At 52.7% G+C, this 14,977-nt stretch overlaps 4 protein-coding genes across 4 annotated transcripts; 2 read left to right on the forward strand and 2 right to left on the reverse strand.

Annotated features, from left to right (window-relative positions):
* Nucleotides 1-605: 605 nt before the first annotated feature.
* BKA67DRAFT_654764 (uncharacterized protein) lies at nt 606-2,280 on the forward strand (the record flags this gene model as incomplete). The annotated part of the gene is made up of 4 exons (XM_046106611.1): nt 606-905; nt 979-1,040; nt 1,125-1,383; nt 1,435-2,280. The coding sequence occupies 4 exons, from the start codon at nt 606-608 to the stop codon at nt 2,278-2,280; spliced, it is 1,467 nt and encodes a 488-aa protein (XP_045960661.1).
* Nucleotides 2,281-2,917: 637 nt separating this feature from the next.
* On the forward strand, nt 2,918-4,681 carry BKA67DRAFT_551899 (uncharacterized protein). The gene is made up of 2 exons (XM_046101792.1): nt 2,918-3,365; nt 3,469-4,681. The coding sequence occupies exons 1-2, from the start codon at nt 3,212-3,214 to the stop codon at nt 4,437-4,439; spliced, it is 1,125 nt and encodes a 374-aa protein (XP_045960662.1). The 5' UTR covers nt 2,918-3,211; the 3' UTR covers nt 4,440-4,681.
* Nucleotides 4,682-6,487: 1,806 nt separating this feature from the next.
* BKA67DRAFT_654766 (uncharacterized protein) lies at nt 6,488-9,529 on the reverse strand (the record flags this gene model as incomplete). The annotated part of the gene is made up of 1 exon (XM_046106612.1): nt 6,488-9,529. One exon carries the CDS (start codon nt 9,527-9,529, stop codon nt 6,488-6,490), a length of 3,042 nt encoding a protein of 1,013 aa, XP_045960663.1.
* A 1,597-nt stretch (nt 9,530-11,126) lies between these two features.
* BKA67DRAFT_531701 (tRNA synthetases class I-domain-containing protein) lies at nt 11,127-14,592 on the reverse strand (the record flags this gene model as incomplete). Its single annotated transcript, XM_046099415.1, has 4 exons — nt 11,127-12,235; nt 12,291-13,995; nt 14,052-14,405; nt 14,518-14,592. The coding sequence occupies 4 exons, from the start codon at nt 14,590-14,592 to the stop codon at nt 11,127-11,129; spliced, it is 3,243 nt and encodes a 1,080-aa protein (XP_045960664.1).
* Nucleotides 14,593-14,977: the final 385 nt, after the last annotated feature.

Consider the following 14,977-nt stretch of genomic DNA (forward strand, 5'->3'; position numbering starts at 1 on the left):
TTTGGAAGCAATTCACTGCACTCTACAAACTCAGCCTCTCGGCTTCATGTCCATATTTCTACACACCACCCTCTTTGCTTCACTCGGTCTCGGAGTCTGCCGTACTCGCGTACCTGGATTTACTGCACCTCCGGCACATCAAACGGAGCATCATCTTCGGCGCCTGCCTTTTTCTGTCACAGAGGAACCCACTCGGCCGGGCTCGCACAGCAGGCAATTGTAGGCCACGGAAATTGGACACGTTGCTCGTGGCTTCAATCTGCGCGAAACGTTGCCAATTGGAGACTTCAAACCCCCAACACGGTCACTAATTTATCTGCGTGGGTCTCATGACAGGTTTGCCTACCGGAGTCGCAGTACATGGTCACCAGAAAAGTTACTACATCTCAAAGACAACTTTTCCGGAGTGTAAGCTAGGAGTCAAACATTTTTGACAATTCCGCGATTCCCTTGCTAGACTAGTGGCAAATAACTCGCCAGGTTAGCGAACATACAGTAGTCACATTTTATGGTCGAGGAGACTTGTCACACTGGGCCGGCATAACACTGTTCGGCTATAGCAAGGGCTGGAAATATCGAGTAGTTCAGTCCTCGAGGTTGCAATAATGACATCTTCATTGCAACATCGGCCTACCAGCGTTCGGCAAAGGCTGGACAAGGATATACCAGCCTTCCTGAGACCTCTTATTCGAGCTTACATACTCGGATATGCAACGTCTATCACACCACGAATCCTCACATTAGTGCTACGGCAGTACGCTGCCTCCAGAAAGAACAGGGGTGCTGACGGTCTTACACAACCCACTATCTCGACATCCCTGCTCCACATCCTTCGCGGGGGCCTGGAGCTGCAACGCTTTCCGACCTTTTGTGCGCTTTTGGTAGGAGGCACGACATTTCTAGAAGTATGTACTGCTATGTTATCGTTTGCGGCTTTCCTCTGATGTCGCCTAAACACTGACTGAAACTGAAACCAAGACCCCTCTCTTTGTTGTCATCTCTAGACTTGCATCTCGTCTAAAGCCCCTGGACCGACAAAGGTGAGTTGACAGGTCCAATGACGCCTTGGCCGGTTTCATCATTTCAAATAAACATGTCAACCACAATTTTCTGACATTTCCCAGACTCTCGAGATTTTTGTCATCATTATTCGCAGCCTGGTGTGGTCTCAAGTTACTTCAGTCGAAACAAAGTGATGCATTTACGGACAAGACACCTGTCGAATCCGACGATGCACAGCCACGCCGAGTGCAGTATCGGACCACCGAGTATGCTGGCCGCACTCTAGATCTGACTTTGTTCGCCTTTACGCGAGCCTTTGACGTGATTGTTGGCGAACTATGGGCCAGAAGACATCGGACGGGGAGCCGGCCATGGGCTCAGGTAGGTTACCAGAGCATGTCAGAGGCGTGGCAAGTACTAAATCTGCGACAGGTTGATGCCGGAATCTCGAAGCTTGCCGATCCGTCCATGTTTGCCATTTCCTGCGGCTTTATCATGTGGTCGTGGTTTTACTACCCGTCAAGATTACCTAGAGCGTACTCGCAATGGATTTCCACGGCGGCCGCAGTAGACGATCGTCTGATAGAGGCACTGCGTCGTTGCCGGAAAGGAGAGCTCCGTTATGGTGAAGACACAGGCCAGGCGCCGCTTCTCGAAGCCATGGCGAGAGACTATGGTTGGCCAATGGAATGGGGCGACCCGGCGAAGACGATTCCTTACCCATGTGAAATGGTGCATATGGGCTGCGGACCGTCTTGTGAATACCACTTCCTATCTCGATTCGTTCGCTCGTTCAAGTGGTCGATGACAACATATCTGCCACTCAATCTCCTGCTTGTGGCGCGCAACCCCAAGCTCAAGGCTGTCAAGGCGGCTCTGATATCTGCCAGTAGATCTTCGGCATTCCTGGCAGCATTCATTACGCTCTACTTCTATGGGGTGTGTCTGGCACGAAGTAGAATCGGGCCACATCTGTTTGGCAAAGACGCAGTGTCCCGCACCAAGATCGACGCTGGAATATGCGTGGGTACTGGCTCGTTCCTTTGCGGGTGGAGCATTCTGCTGGAGGCGTCAGGTAGGAGAAAGGATATGGCCTTGTTCGTAGCGCCGCGGGCTATAGCTACGCTGTTCCCTAGGCGGTATGCCATGGACAAACAGTGGCAGGAGACGACGGTTTTTGCTTTTAGCACTGCTGTCGTGTTTACGTGTGTATTAGAGAACCAGAAGCGAGTACGAGGCGTGTTTGGGAAGATTTTAGCAAAGGTTTTGATACCCTAGAATACATGAGCGGAGCGGTGTTAGATAATGTACAATCACGACGAGCAATGCAAAGTAGATTTTCAAGCTTGAGCTGCCAACTACCATCAGCGACATACAGTGGTTGGGTCGCTCGTGTCGGCGCCGAGGAAACTGGAAAGCATGATCTATCGGACTTGGGCCGTGGACTCTACCATGCTGGTATTCTGACGTCGGACCAAACCATCTCGGAGCCGGCGGTGGGGGTGCAGATTACAGTGCACGCAACTTGGTGCCTTCAATGTCAGCGTTGCATTCAGTCACTTTCATAGTTGTATCCGGTGCATGAGGGTCTGAACATGCCAGACAAGGAGGGCTGCGGCGTCGTACTCAGGGTCCCTAAAAAGCGACAAGTCCGGCGGCTATCGGGGTCACATTGATGCCGGGGCAAGTTGGGAACAGAGAAAGGGCCGGTAAACGAGGTGGTATCCTGTATTTTTAGGGACCACGTCTGGAGGTATGATTGCGAGATACCACATACCTCTTCAGGTATTCAGGAACGATGGGCGATAAACGAGATAAATGTTAATGCATTGCATATCATTGTTGTTGCTATTATAGGGGGAGTATCATCTCGCAGCCTAGCATTGAGGTTAGTGGGGAGGGGAGGGGAGGGGAGGTGGCCGGGAAAACGGGGTCCAAGTTGCGGATGAGGTTGAGGTCGACGTCGACGTTTCTGGTTTGGACACTATCGATAAGGCCAGGAACCGATGGAAACCCAAGGCCCAATTCGATCCGTTACATTCATTCATACATCGACTTGTTCATACAGAAGCACAACGCAACGCAGCGCAGCGCAACGTCATTGCTAGCGTCGCAACGAGCTCAAACCGACTCTACAAGAGCCCAGCCACCCGACCCCATCTTTCAGGGCCACCCTCATCTTGCCTCGCGATAAGCATCACCACCAAGGATGACGGAGACGGTACCGACACCCGAAGCTGCAGCAGCAGCTCGCGCCGCCGAGCAAGTCCGCCTGCGCAAAGAGCGCCGCGAGGCCAAAATCAAGGCCGGTGGAGCAGCAAGACTGAACAAGATCACCGGTCTTGGAGGCGGTTTCCAGCGAGGTTCGTCTTCCATGCATGCATTCATTCCCCTGTCTTGTGTCGCACTCGGCTATGCTACGCTTTGCGAGGCCTCGACTAACATGCGCTCTTGCTCTTTCTCCAGATCCCGCGCCAGCAGAAGCTCCGGCTCCATCTCCTCCTCGACCATCCTCTCGGACCAGCACCGCACCCCCACCACAGTCAACTACACCTTCCTCATCGCAAAACCCCAGCAGCAACAGCCAGACCAACCATGACGATCCTGACGAGGTCGACATATCACAACACTACTATGCCCCGCAGCAGACACAGAGGGTCCCCGAGCCCTCGCTCTCCGAGGCCCAGCTCCGACAGATGATGCTTGGCTTCGAGGCTCCTGGCGGCTCCGGCCCTGCCACCCCACCACGCGGAAACCCCTTCTTCGATCCCAGCGGCGCTGGCATCCCCCCAGGCATGGACGGTCTGGCAGACGACCCCATGATGAAGATCATGCAGCAGATGATGGGCGGCGCCGGTGGTCCCTTTGGTGGCGGCGCAGGAGGCGGTAACCCCTTTGCCGGCACCGGAATGGAAGGGCTGTTTGGTCCTGCTGCTGCCGGCGGACCTGAGGGCCTACAAGCCCAGCAGGCCGCTGCCGTGACCGACAAGTCGGCCAACGTTTGGCGAATCCTGCATGCCGTGTTTGCGCTGGGCCTGGGCCTGTACATCGCTCTCAGCACGACTTTCACGGGCACCAAGACAGAGCGGGATTTTGGTGCGCTATCCGCCAGCGGCAGCACTACCACCGTCACCAAGGACGACTTCGGCGATTTCGTAGTCGACGGCAACAGCGCGAAAAGCATCGACCAGGCACGAGCCTACTTCTTTTACCTGTTCACCTCAATCGAGGCCGTCTTGTTGACGACGCGCTACTTCCTGGACAAGAAACGGGCACCGCCAAGCGGTATCCTGTGGACGATCTCCGGGTTCCTGCCAGGACAACTGGGCACCGGCGTCAAACATGCCTTGCGGTACGGTGAGATCTTCAGCACTGTGCGCAGCGATGCATTGGTGTGCGTGTTCGTGTTGGGAGTTTGCTGCTGGCTGAGGGCTTGAGAGTATACCGTTCAGACCGAACAGTCTGGGGAGGAATACGGTGCTCGCTGTTGGCGGATAGGGGCGAATCATGATGATATTGACAGAACTACTAGCATTGGGTATGACGAGGCTGGAGCATGGCAACGGCGTTTGGCGGCTGGCGTTCCTGTACCATGTACCGGAAAGCATTGCTGTGATGAGACACCACACCCCCTCAAAATTAGGCATATAATGATGATCGCAAGTTGATGAGCAATTGTTTGAGTTTCATTGTCAGTGATTCAAAATACACGTGGTTAGAGCCTCAATTCCTCGAACCAGACCAAAGAGAAGATCGCCCGGTCTCATTTCGTATATACCCCATCGCCATTCAACATGGCCATGCACTCATACTTCGTGAGAGGTGCAGCACAATATTTCAATGTACAGTAGTTACCACAGAACTGACACGACTCTCACTAAGATCTGTAGTCGGAATCAAACAGGAAATCTGATACATTTCTTGGCTCATAAGTACCCGCTTGCTTTCACACATCACAGGACGATCTCCAATCTTTTTCGCCATCAATACCACAACATTTGACTACATACGTACAACGTTTCTGCTAATTTGTCTCCGATGTTTCTTGGTGGCCTCAAAATACATGTCCGCACATGGTATCTTGCCTCGGGGTGAACCCTAAATTGGCTCTCGTCACATGATCACAGCTGCGCTTGTCAGCCATGATGTGCGGATTATTGAGGAAGATATCGTTGGGGAACTAATCCATGTAGGCATCCATATCTTATCAGAGTTCAGTCAAACCAGGGTTTCTACACCGTGGTTTGGTCTGGGAGCTTAATGGAGTCCTGAAGTGCTGCTATCCAATGGGGGTTCACCAACCATATACCAACCAATGCCTAGCCTTCATAACGGCACTGGCACAACCCCGGTACCAGGCAAGTCAGATCAAGTTCAGACGATCCATGGTTGCTGTTCCCTCGCCCGTGGCAGCTCTGCTAGTCGTCTCCGATACACAGTCACACCACTACTTATATACCATGATGTCCTATAATCCTTCGATAATATGCACAATAAAATAGACTCCTAATTATGTGATATTCATCCGGTCTTGAGTCTTCCCACCCCTTCTTGATCTGCACGAGAGATTCCCAGAACATTGTCTGGTCCTCAGCGAGGCAGGGAATAGATGAACAATCCAACGAAAGTCAGCAATGGCGACCGCCAGTACTAGTGCTACGGTTCTTGACACACTGGGTGACGAGCAATTCGCAGGCGTAGTCCCACTCAGCTGCACTCGTGGTCAGTTATACGTCCAAACCAACCGACAACTCCGGGAGGAAGAGGGATGTAGAACACGAGCCGGCACTTCCTGCTGGCAGCAGTGGTGGCTCTAACGCCAGAACGGTCCCGGCGGTCTCCCGCTCAGGCGTAACCCCATTCCTTCCGCGACCATTGGCAACGCTCAGGTGCAACATGGGCAGCCCGCCCCTCGGCTGGCACGTCTTCTCTTCCAGTGGACCATCTGTGTTCACTCGCGTCATGCTCGGAGGGCTCGAACATGCCAGTACGATTAACTCGAAACACAACACAGGGTTGTGCGCAAAAGAAAAAGAAAAAGAAAAAAGAAAGAGACAAAAAACCAAGGCCTAGTATATTCAGGGCGCTTAGGAAAGCCCATCTCATTTCTCAACAAAGCCGAAGCACAACGTATGAAGATGGCGTTGCCGAAAAAGCAATGCCGGAAAAGTCCATGCAACTATCTGATCGTCTCAATCACCATCACCATCAACACAGCGCTCTGGACATATCAGCTACCCTTGGGTGATCTTGGAATGCTATGACACGCAATTCTTCCTGCGTATAAACCAACCGTGACCATGTAGATACTGAAATTTCTCTTACATCTTAATTCACTGCGGAATTATGCATCTTCATCGTCATTCAGAAGCATATGAAACGTGTGGAGGGTTGAGGACTAGGTACTTGACCAGTGAGTCTCACCGCAGTAGAGAGGTATAAACATTTGATTCCGTGGGTATCTCCCCTTAACACCGCTGCCATGCTATTGCGCCCATGACACTCTCAAGTTGCGCTTAGAGCGCCCAAAGGCGCGCGACGGAGGCGGCGCGAGTGGCGTCGTAGATGCCCCCGTCCCGAACAACAGACGTGGTCTTCCTGGGGTCTCTGGCGGTCCGACTGCCCGCTTCTTTTGCGCTTTCGCCATCCATGTCTCTAGGCCTTGCCTCATCAACTTCCTCTCCCTATTCAGGTGTTTCTGAGCAGCGTCTCTTCGAGTTTCCAGCTGCAACGACCCGATCTTCCATTGTTTGATTCTTCCCGACAACGCTATATCTTCGAATAGCTCCTCCGTTTCGGCCTGTGACTGCCGGCGACCTTCTGCTTGTACCCTCCACTCGTCAAGCCGTTTCTGTTCTGCTTCAGCTTGCCGCGCGGCCTCTGCATTAGCATGCTCTTTAGCACGCCGCCGCCAACCCACCCAGGCCTTTGCTGTGGCAGCCCAGTCACGGTCTGCCGTAAACTCCTCTATAGCTATCTCCATCTGCTCGTAGCGTATCTCTGAAGTGGCATGCCACTGGTCGATAGCGCGGGCGCCCATATTTTTCTTCACCCTGCGGCGATTCTCTAAGTAGGCCTGCTTCAATTTGGCCTTCCTCCTCTCTTCAGCTGCTGCCCGCCAGCCAGAGAGGACCGAGGTGGTGCATGTGTAGAACTCGGCTCGTTGGGCGAAGGTCTGTAGTTGCTCCTGCTTCGCAACAGCCTTCGCGGTTGCTTCTCGCCATGATGGCATCGTTTTAGTCTTGATGCGATACAGGCTGACACGGTGGGCCATGTGATCGAGTTCCTCGTTGCGGGCTTGGTCTTCTCCGCATTCGTCTCGCCATGTCTCTAGCGCTTCTACCTTCATAGAGGTCTGAACAGCGGTCTCCCTAGCCCGAGCCTTCCACGTCTGTAATGTGCCATGCTTCCTGCGATACTCGTCCCCTCGCTCAGCCATGTGTTGCCGCTGCTGCTCTTGACCTTTGGCCTCCTGTACAGCAGCCTTCCAGCCTTCCAGCGCACTGCCAACACGCGTTTGCGCGTGAAACTGCGTCGCCTTCTCCTCCAGCTTTTTGGGTCGATCGGATTGTTGCCATTGAGAAAGGCGTCGCTTATTTTTTGTAGTGATATCGTCATGCTTGTGTGCCCTGTCAATATCTGACGCACGCTGCCGCCAGGGGTCAAGTGCTTTCGACGTCACAGCAGCCTTGACTTTTGACGCGTACTCCTGGGTGTGCGCTTCCCACGCAGAAAAGAACTTCATCCGCATTAGGTGGCGTCTTGCTAGCAAAGTCCGTTCATCGGGTTCATCGTCAAGTGCATCCAGCAATTTCTCTTTCCTTGTCTTATGGACTGGTTGTAATGGCTTGGTGGGGTTCCGTGATTGTTCACTAACTTCAGGTGGTCGCTGGTTGGTCTCCAGCGCGCGACCAGTAGATTGTTCAGTGGGCGCTTGCGCTCGTTGCGTGGTTGGTGCTGGCTGCCCAGTGGCAGGGACAGATTCTTTAGCAACAACCCCTCGATTTTCAGGAGATTGTTGCGGCTGTCTAGTGACCGGCGATGGTGATCTAGCGGGTTCAAGTGGTCGCGTAGCGGTATACTGTGCCCGTTCGACGGGTTCCCGTGACTGCTCAATGGTAGGCGCTGGTTGTCCCGTGGCTTCTTGAGGTTGCTGCTCCCCGATTGACTGAGGTTGCGCAGTAGGAGGTAGCTGTTGCTGGGCGGCATCCTGTCGTCTTTCAAGTGCGGCTTTCAAGTTTGCCCAGTTTGGGCGACCAAGACCAAACACCTTCCTCTTGAGCGTCATCTCGTGCGCAGCTTTAGCGAGTCTGGCCTTTTCGTTTTCCTCTTCAGCTCGGTTGGCCCAATGAGTGATAACTCGCGACTTGGAAATGATCTCATGTGTGGACTGCGCTACCCGTGCGAGCCTTGGATCTTCCTTGAAGAGGTCGTCCTCCTCTTCCTGTGACATGGCCCGATAATTCCAGGAATCAATCGCCTTCTTGGTCGTCTTGATTTCGTCAGTGCGAATGGCAATTTTCTCAATTCGCTTCGAGTAGACATTGGAGGGCAGTTCAGCCAAGGGCATCTCATCGACTTCGTTGGCGATCTCGTTCCAAGCAACGATAACATTACAAGCTGCATCTTTGAAATCCTGTTTTTGCGCATCTTCGAACAACTGTGTCCTGTTCTTCAAAGCACTCGACTTTTCCTGCCACTTGTGCAGAGCATCCATAGAGCTTATCTTATCACGATGCTTCTGGTACGCGGCGGCAACCTTCTGAAGGGCGGCGTCTTTCGCAGCATCCTGGCTAGGATATGATGGCTGTGACAGTCGCGACTCGGCGCGGTGAAAAGGGGCAGGTCGCGGCTCGATCTGGCGAGAGGGGAGAGGTTGCGACCCATGGCCGTAATCTGATGAAGGTAGCGACTCACTTTCGTGATATGATGGAGGTCGCGACTCGATGTGGTGGTGTGGTAAAGGCGCGGGGCGGTTGTGGTGAGGTTGCGACTCGGCACGACGAGACGGTGGCGAGGGCGACCTGGGATACCCGGGCGGAGAGGGCTCTCTTTGAGAGAAGACGGGCGAGACTGGATTGATGAGAAGGTCCAATGTGTCGTCCGCGTTTTCAGAAGGGTGGGAACGATGGGAGAAGCTGTCATCCGAAGCGTCATCTTCATCGCCATCTAATCGCACAGTAATGTTCATCCTGGCCATGACGGCCTGGAACTTTTCGATGATGGTCTTGCCATGGCGCGAGCCACCAATCTTGAACAGGAGCTTATCGAGCTTGAGCCCGTTGACGGGGTCAACATCTCGCTCATCACAGATCTGGTTGAAGGCGCGAAAGAGGGCATTGGTTGGTAGTCGTGAGGTGGTGGGCAGAGTTGGCAGGACGGCCTCTGCGCGGATGACAGTATCGAGGATGAACTGAAGTTCACTATTAGAGTATTCGTCGCCATCTTCGGTTGCTGGTAGGACAGCGATGCGTGGCGATGGTGATGATGATGATGAGACTGGTGACGGTGAACAGTCAGTCGACATGGTGTAAATGTCGGCCGAACTCTGGGTGGGTGGTTGTCGCACGGAGTTGGCGACATGTTGTTGGTGCCGGTGAGCTGCTCGAAGAGCGTCAACGCACCTCTACTGCATCTTGATCGATGAGCCGCCGAGAGGAATTTCGATATCCAAGAAGAAGAGGAAGAAGAAGGAAAGGCTACTGGGTATAGTCGAGGACTTGGTATAGCTGGTCACTAAGGTGCCGACGGGAATCGCGTTGGATGAATTGAGTTTTCAACAGCCGAAAACGACGAAACAGTATAGTCCAGAAACGGGCGGATGATTGTGAAAATCTGACACAAGCCGCGGTAGATGTAGAAACCTTAGGACTAAGGAATGGCAATTGCAAACCACAGCAGACCAGAGCAAAGCAAAATGAGGTGAAAACGGCGAGGCAAGACAGAGGAATGTGAGCCTGTCGTGGTGGTTGAATGCGCAAGGGACAGCTATGAAGTTGGACGCGGTCAGGATCGCGCTAAGCCCCGCGACGCCGTACAGTGGCCGTCGTACCGTGGCCATAGTGGGGCGGGGGCTGAACAGAAACGCGTCGATCGCGTCCAGCGCTAAGATCGAGGGTTGGCGACCAACTCATAGTATCTATCATATCCCAAAAGTGTTTTACATAAGTGTCTTTCCTAGATACACATGACGTAAGTACTTGCCTTTCTTTGAAATGGTAATGCATCACCAATAATTGGCATTCTTGATAACCCCCCACCAGGCTGTGAGAACGTGCAAGTCTGTCCCTCGATCAGTCCTTTGCACCGACACTTTTCTCAGCCCAGTAGGAAAATACAAATAGATAAATCTCTGTCAAGATGCCTTCGCGCACACGGCCGATCCAAAAATTCGCTGCTGCGGTATCGCAGTGCTCTGCCGAGGTTGGTCATGCGTTTTCCACTGCGGCCTTGATGGTGCTTGATGCTGAGATAAAGATGGCAGGCCTCTGTTTATGGTAAATGCATCGTTGAGGACTACAACTCCGTCCACAAGGACAAATGCGCCAAAGAATTTATGCAGCTCAAAAACTGCTATCTGGTGTGTGCTGCATCCCTTATTCTGCTAAATAGCTTCCGTGACATGTTGTGTGCTGACCGAGGTGGCAAACAGAAAGCCGCGAAGAAGGCCTGACGGGCCACTGGACTCGTCACATGTCAGCTTACCCGACGAGATCTTCGGATGCCCCAAGTATTCTGAAGCCCATGTCATCCCTCAAAGGACATTTCTGGACCATGCATGCGGGGGTGGTGAAGATTGTCTGAAGATATACAATGCTAGCCCAGCCAACTCTGAGCTTTCAGCCGTACCTGGGTCTAGAGATCATTGCGTTCCGCATCGCGACTCGGAGGTACCAGGAGCGGGCGCCATTCCAACAACTTATTCCGTAAGGGTGGAACTGCTGAACCCAGCCATGTTTGCCTACTAAATAGAACTATCCCATCGGCCTAGTAATCACTCCAATATCTTGCAAAAGGACGGACCGTCATGCATTCATTCGCTTACAACACGATTTGTCTATCTAGAGTGGGAGCTCCCCCTATCGGTGCAAATCAAATATCTTTATTTCTAGCGACACTTGCACTTATAACTTCAGAAGTCTCAGCAGAAACGTCGCGTTCTGCACTTCTTGTTCCTCCTCTGCAATGATGCCCTCCTGCTTCTCCTCGGGAATCTCCCCGTTTACTTGCGTGATCTCGTGCTTGTCAAGTGGCCTCCGTAATGCCTTCACGAAAGCCGCTGTTTGGGTGGTGAATACCTCCTGTAGACCAATGTTCTCCGGGTCTGAAATAACCTTGTACTCCATCTTAATGTCGTCGGTCGGTGCAAGACCAGCCTTTTTGCGGAGACGCTGCACGCGGTTGACAACCTCGCGGGCGATACCCTCGTGCGCAAGTTCAGAATACAACTCCGCGTCGAGGATGGTCAAGACGTCTTGATCGGTATTGGTCTCGAGATTCTTCGAAGAAGAGTCCTCCTTCAGCCCGCGTCTTACGACAAGATCGCCTTCTTCGAGACGAATGCCGTCTACAACAATGTACTTGTCTTCGGTGTATTTTCGCACATCATCACTTGTAACATTGGGCAAGGCTTTCTTGACCTTGGCCATATCCTTCTTGAGCTTCTTACCCAGCACAGGCCAGTCTGCGGTGACGCTGTATTGCACGTTGTATTTAGTCTCGTCTGAAGACAACACAAGATCCCGAACGTTGAGTTCCTCTGTAATGTACGTTTCGAGAGACTTGACATCATCCAGGTACTGCTGATCACGATGGAGAACGATAAGGGTCTTAAGCGGTGTCTTAAGACCGATGGTCTTGCGCTCGCGGGACACTCTGGCCAGCTCAATGACCTTTTGCATACGGGCGACTTGTCTTTCGATGACCGGGTTGAACAACTCCTCGCGGACTTCGGGGAAAGCCAGGAAGTGTACACTCCGTGGGTCCTCTGCTTGGAGCTCCTTAGGAATGTGTGGCAGCAGCTTGGCGTAAATGTTATCCGTAATGAAAGGCGTGAAAGGGGCCAGTCCTCTGCATAGGGTGAAAAGGACCTCAAACAAGCTGTTCAAGGCATGCTTGGTGTCCTCAACACCGTACTCTCCCTTCAGACGCTTTCGGTTGAACCTGATGTACCAGTTCGTGGTGTCGTCAATGAGTTGCAGCAGGCGCGGCACGACAGTATACAAGCGATAGGCTAAAGGACGATTAATTTGTAAACATCTCCAAGAGTGTGTTGGGGGTTAACATACCAGCCATCTCTTGGTTGACATATTGCAGCAGACTCTGACAGCTGGCCAGGATCCATTTGTCCATGACGTTCTCGTTGCTGCTCTCCATCGTGGGATCAAACACGTAATCGACATTTTCCACCTTCTTGAGTAGTGCAACTTGTCCCTCGAAGAACTTGTAGCTGTTCCAGAAAGGCAGTAGCACGTTCTTGACAATTTCCTTCACACCTGCCTCCTTGAAGCGCAGAGGCTCTGCTCTGACAGCAGGTGAGCTGATCATGTACAAACGCAGCGCGTCGGAACCGTATTTCTCGAAAATGATCGAAGGATCGGGGTAGTTCTTGAGGCGCTTCGACATCTTCTTGCCGTCTTCGGCCAAGACCATACCGTTCACAACGCAGTTCTTGAACGGCACAACGTCGAACAGATGAGTGCCCAGAACGACCATGGTGTAGAACCAGCCACGGGTCTGGTCAAGACCTTCGGCGATGAAGTCACCAGGGAAACCCTTTGAGAAAATCTCCTTGTTCTCAAAAGGATAGTGCACACTGGCATAAGGCATGCTTCCTGACTCGAACCAACAATCAAACACATCCTCAATGCGCTTCAGGTCACCCTTGCCCTGCTTGCTGGGGATGGTGATGTGGTCAATCTTGTCTCGGTGCAGGTCAGTGATTTCGCCTTCATATCCGCTCAACTTCTTGAGCTCCTCAATGCTACCGATGCAGACTCTCTCCTCCAAGTCCTCACTCGCCCAGATAGGAAGAGGAGTACCCCAGTATCGCTTTCGAGAAACGTTCCAGTCGCGCGCACCAGCAATCCAGTTGGCGAATCGGTTCTCCTTGACGAAAGTAGGGACCCAGTGCGTGCCCTCGAGGTTCTTCAACATCTGCGGGATAATCTCAGGGACGCGGATGAACCAAGATGGTACGGCACGGTAGATCAGAGGCGTATCTGAGCGGTAACACATTGGGTACGAGTGCTTCAACTGAGAGTCCACCACAAGCCTTCCGGTACCTTTGAGATACTTGATAATGTGCTTATCGGCGTCCTTGACGTGCATGCCAGCGAAGTCGGGGATCTTGTCGGTGAAGACTCCACGATCATCGAGGGGATCCGGGGGCGGGCGCTTCTCGTTGATGATGCCGGCGGCCAGAGCGACATTGTAATCATCCTCACCAAACGCGGGAGCCTGGTGAACGATACCTGTACCGCTGTCGTTTGTGACGTATTCTGCATTGAGGACCTTGAAGGCGACATCTCCGAACTCGGGGACAAGGTAGTCGAAAAGAGGGGTGTATTTCCATCCCAACATGTCCTTACCCTTGATGCCCTTCTCCACAATCTTGTACTTGGCCTTCTTCGGGTCTTTGTAGAGCGTTGTGAGAAGCTTCTCCAGGATGATGTAGTTGTTGCCCGACTTCTCGTCGAGCACTTTGATGTACTCAAAGTTGGGGTGTACTGCAAGACCGAGATGGGATGGTAGAGTCCATGGGGTTGTTGTCCATGCCAAGAGGTGGGTGCTGGGATCGCTCTCAAGTGGGAACGAGACGACGACAGCGGGATCACTGACATCCTGGTAGTTCTGGTTCGCCTCGAAATTCGACAATGCTGTAGTAAGGGCGCATGAGTATGGCATGACCTTGTATCCCTGGTATACCGAGTTCTTCTCCCAGAGCTGCTTGAAGGCCCACCACTCAGATTCCATGAAGTTGGTATCCATAGTCTACAGGTGCACGTTTAGAAATATGCTTGGGAACATTTGGGATATCTCCTTCTCACCTTGTAGTCATTGTCAAAGTCAATCCAGCGACCGAGTCGTTCGATGGTTTCGCGCCACTCTTCCCGATATCTCATAACAATGCCTCGACACTCCGAGTTATACTTCTCGAGGCCCATCTCCATGACAGCGGCCTTGCCGGTGATGCCAAACTTCTTGTCGATCTCATGTTCAATGGGAAGACCATGGGTGTCCCAACCAAAGCGCCGGGGAACATGGTAACCCTTCATGGACCAGTACCTGGGGATGATATCCTTGATGGTGGAAGCCAACATGTGGCCATAGTGCGGCAGACCGGTCGCAAACGGAGGACCATCGTAGAAAACATATGGAGGCTTATCTTTGGAGAGCTCGACCTGTTTGTATGAAGCAAAAGCCGTCAGTATGACTGCCCGCATGCGCATGGCACGACAAGACAAGACAAGGACAGCGGAAGCGGAAAGGAAAAGCGAAATGGGCTTGACTTACCTGGCGCTCGAAGGCCTTGATCTCCCGCCATTTCGCAATGACAGCGAGCTCCTCCTTGGGGAAGTCAATGGACATGGTGACAGTGGTTTCAGTCAATCACTTCCAATGAGACCAAGTAAAGGGCCAAAGAGGGCGAATTTGTCTTGGTAGGATGTGGTGGAATGGAAACAGTCGGGCAATCCCCAGCGCCTCGAGACCCGATTGCCCCTCTATAAAATTATGGCGGGGTGAGTCAAGGGCACGGCAGAGTCAGAGTCAGACCCTTGTGTCAACATAAACACAGACCCTTTGTCGGCGTCAGCGTCAGCGCAAACGGCCGTGGGACAAAAGTTGCTTCGCCACAAATGGAGGGGTTAGTTAACGTTATTTCCCCATGGCCATTTGTTATGCTACCACGGCCACAAGCCACGAGCCAAGAGCGCCACAGATGGTAGTTAATAGTCATATTCAACGAGCTGTA

Source organism: Truncatella angustata, assembly GCF_020726525.1.
Source record: "Truncatella angustata strain MPI-SDFR-AT-0073 chromosome Unknown BKA67scaffold_2, whole genome shotgun sequence".
In the NCBI taxonomy this organism is placed as follows: domain Eukaryota; kingdom Fungi; phylum Ascomycota; class Sordariomycetes; order Amphisphaeriales; family Sporocadaceae; genus Truncatella; species Truncatella angustata.

Bases quoted from the DNA above. Each gene is read 5' to 3' on its own strand.
- BKA67DRAFT_551899 (XM_046101792.1), top strand. From the start codon at position 3,212: ATGACGGAGACGGTACCGACACCCGAAGCTGCAGCAGCAGCTCGCGCC. The intron at 3,366-3,468 runs GTTCGTCTTCCA...CTCTTTCTCCAG, and splicing joins TGGAGGCGGTTTCCAGCGAG to ATCCCGCGCCAGCAGAAGCT.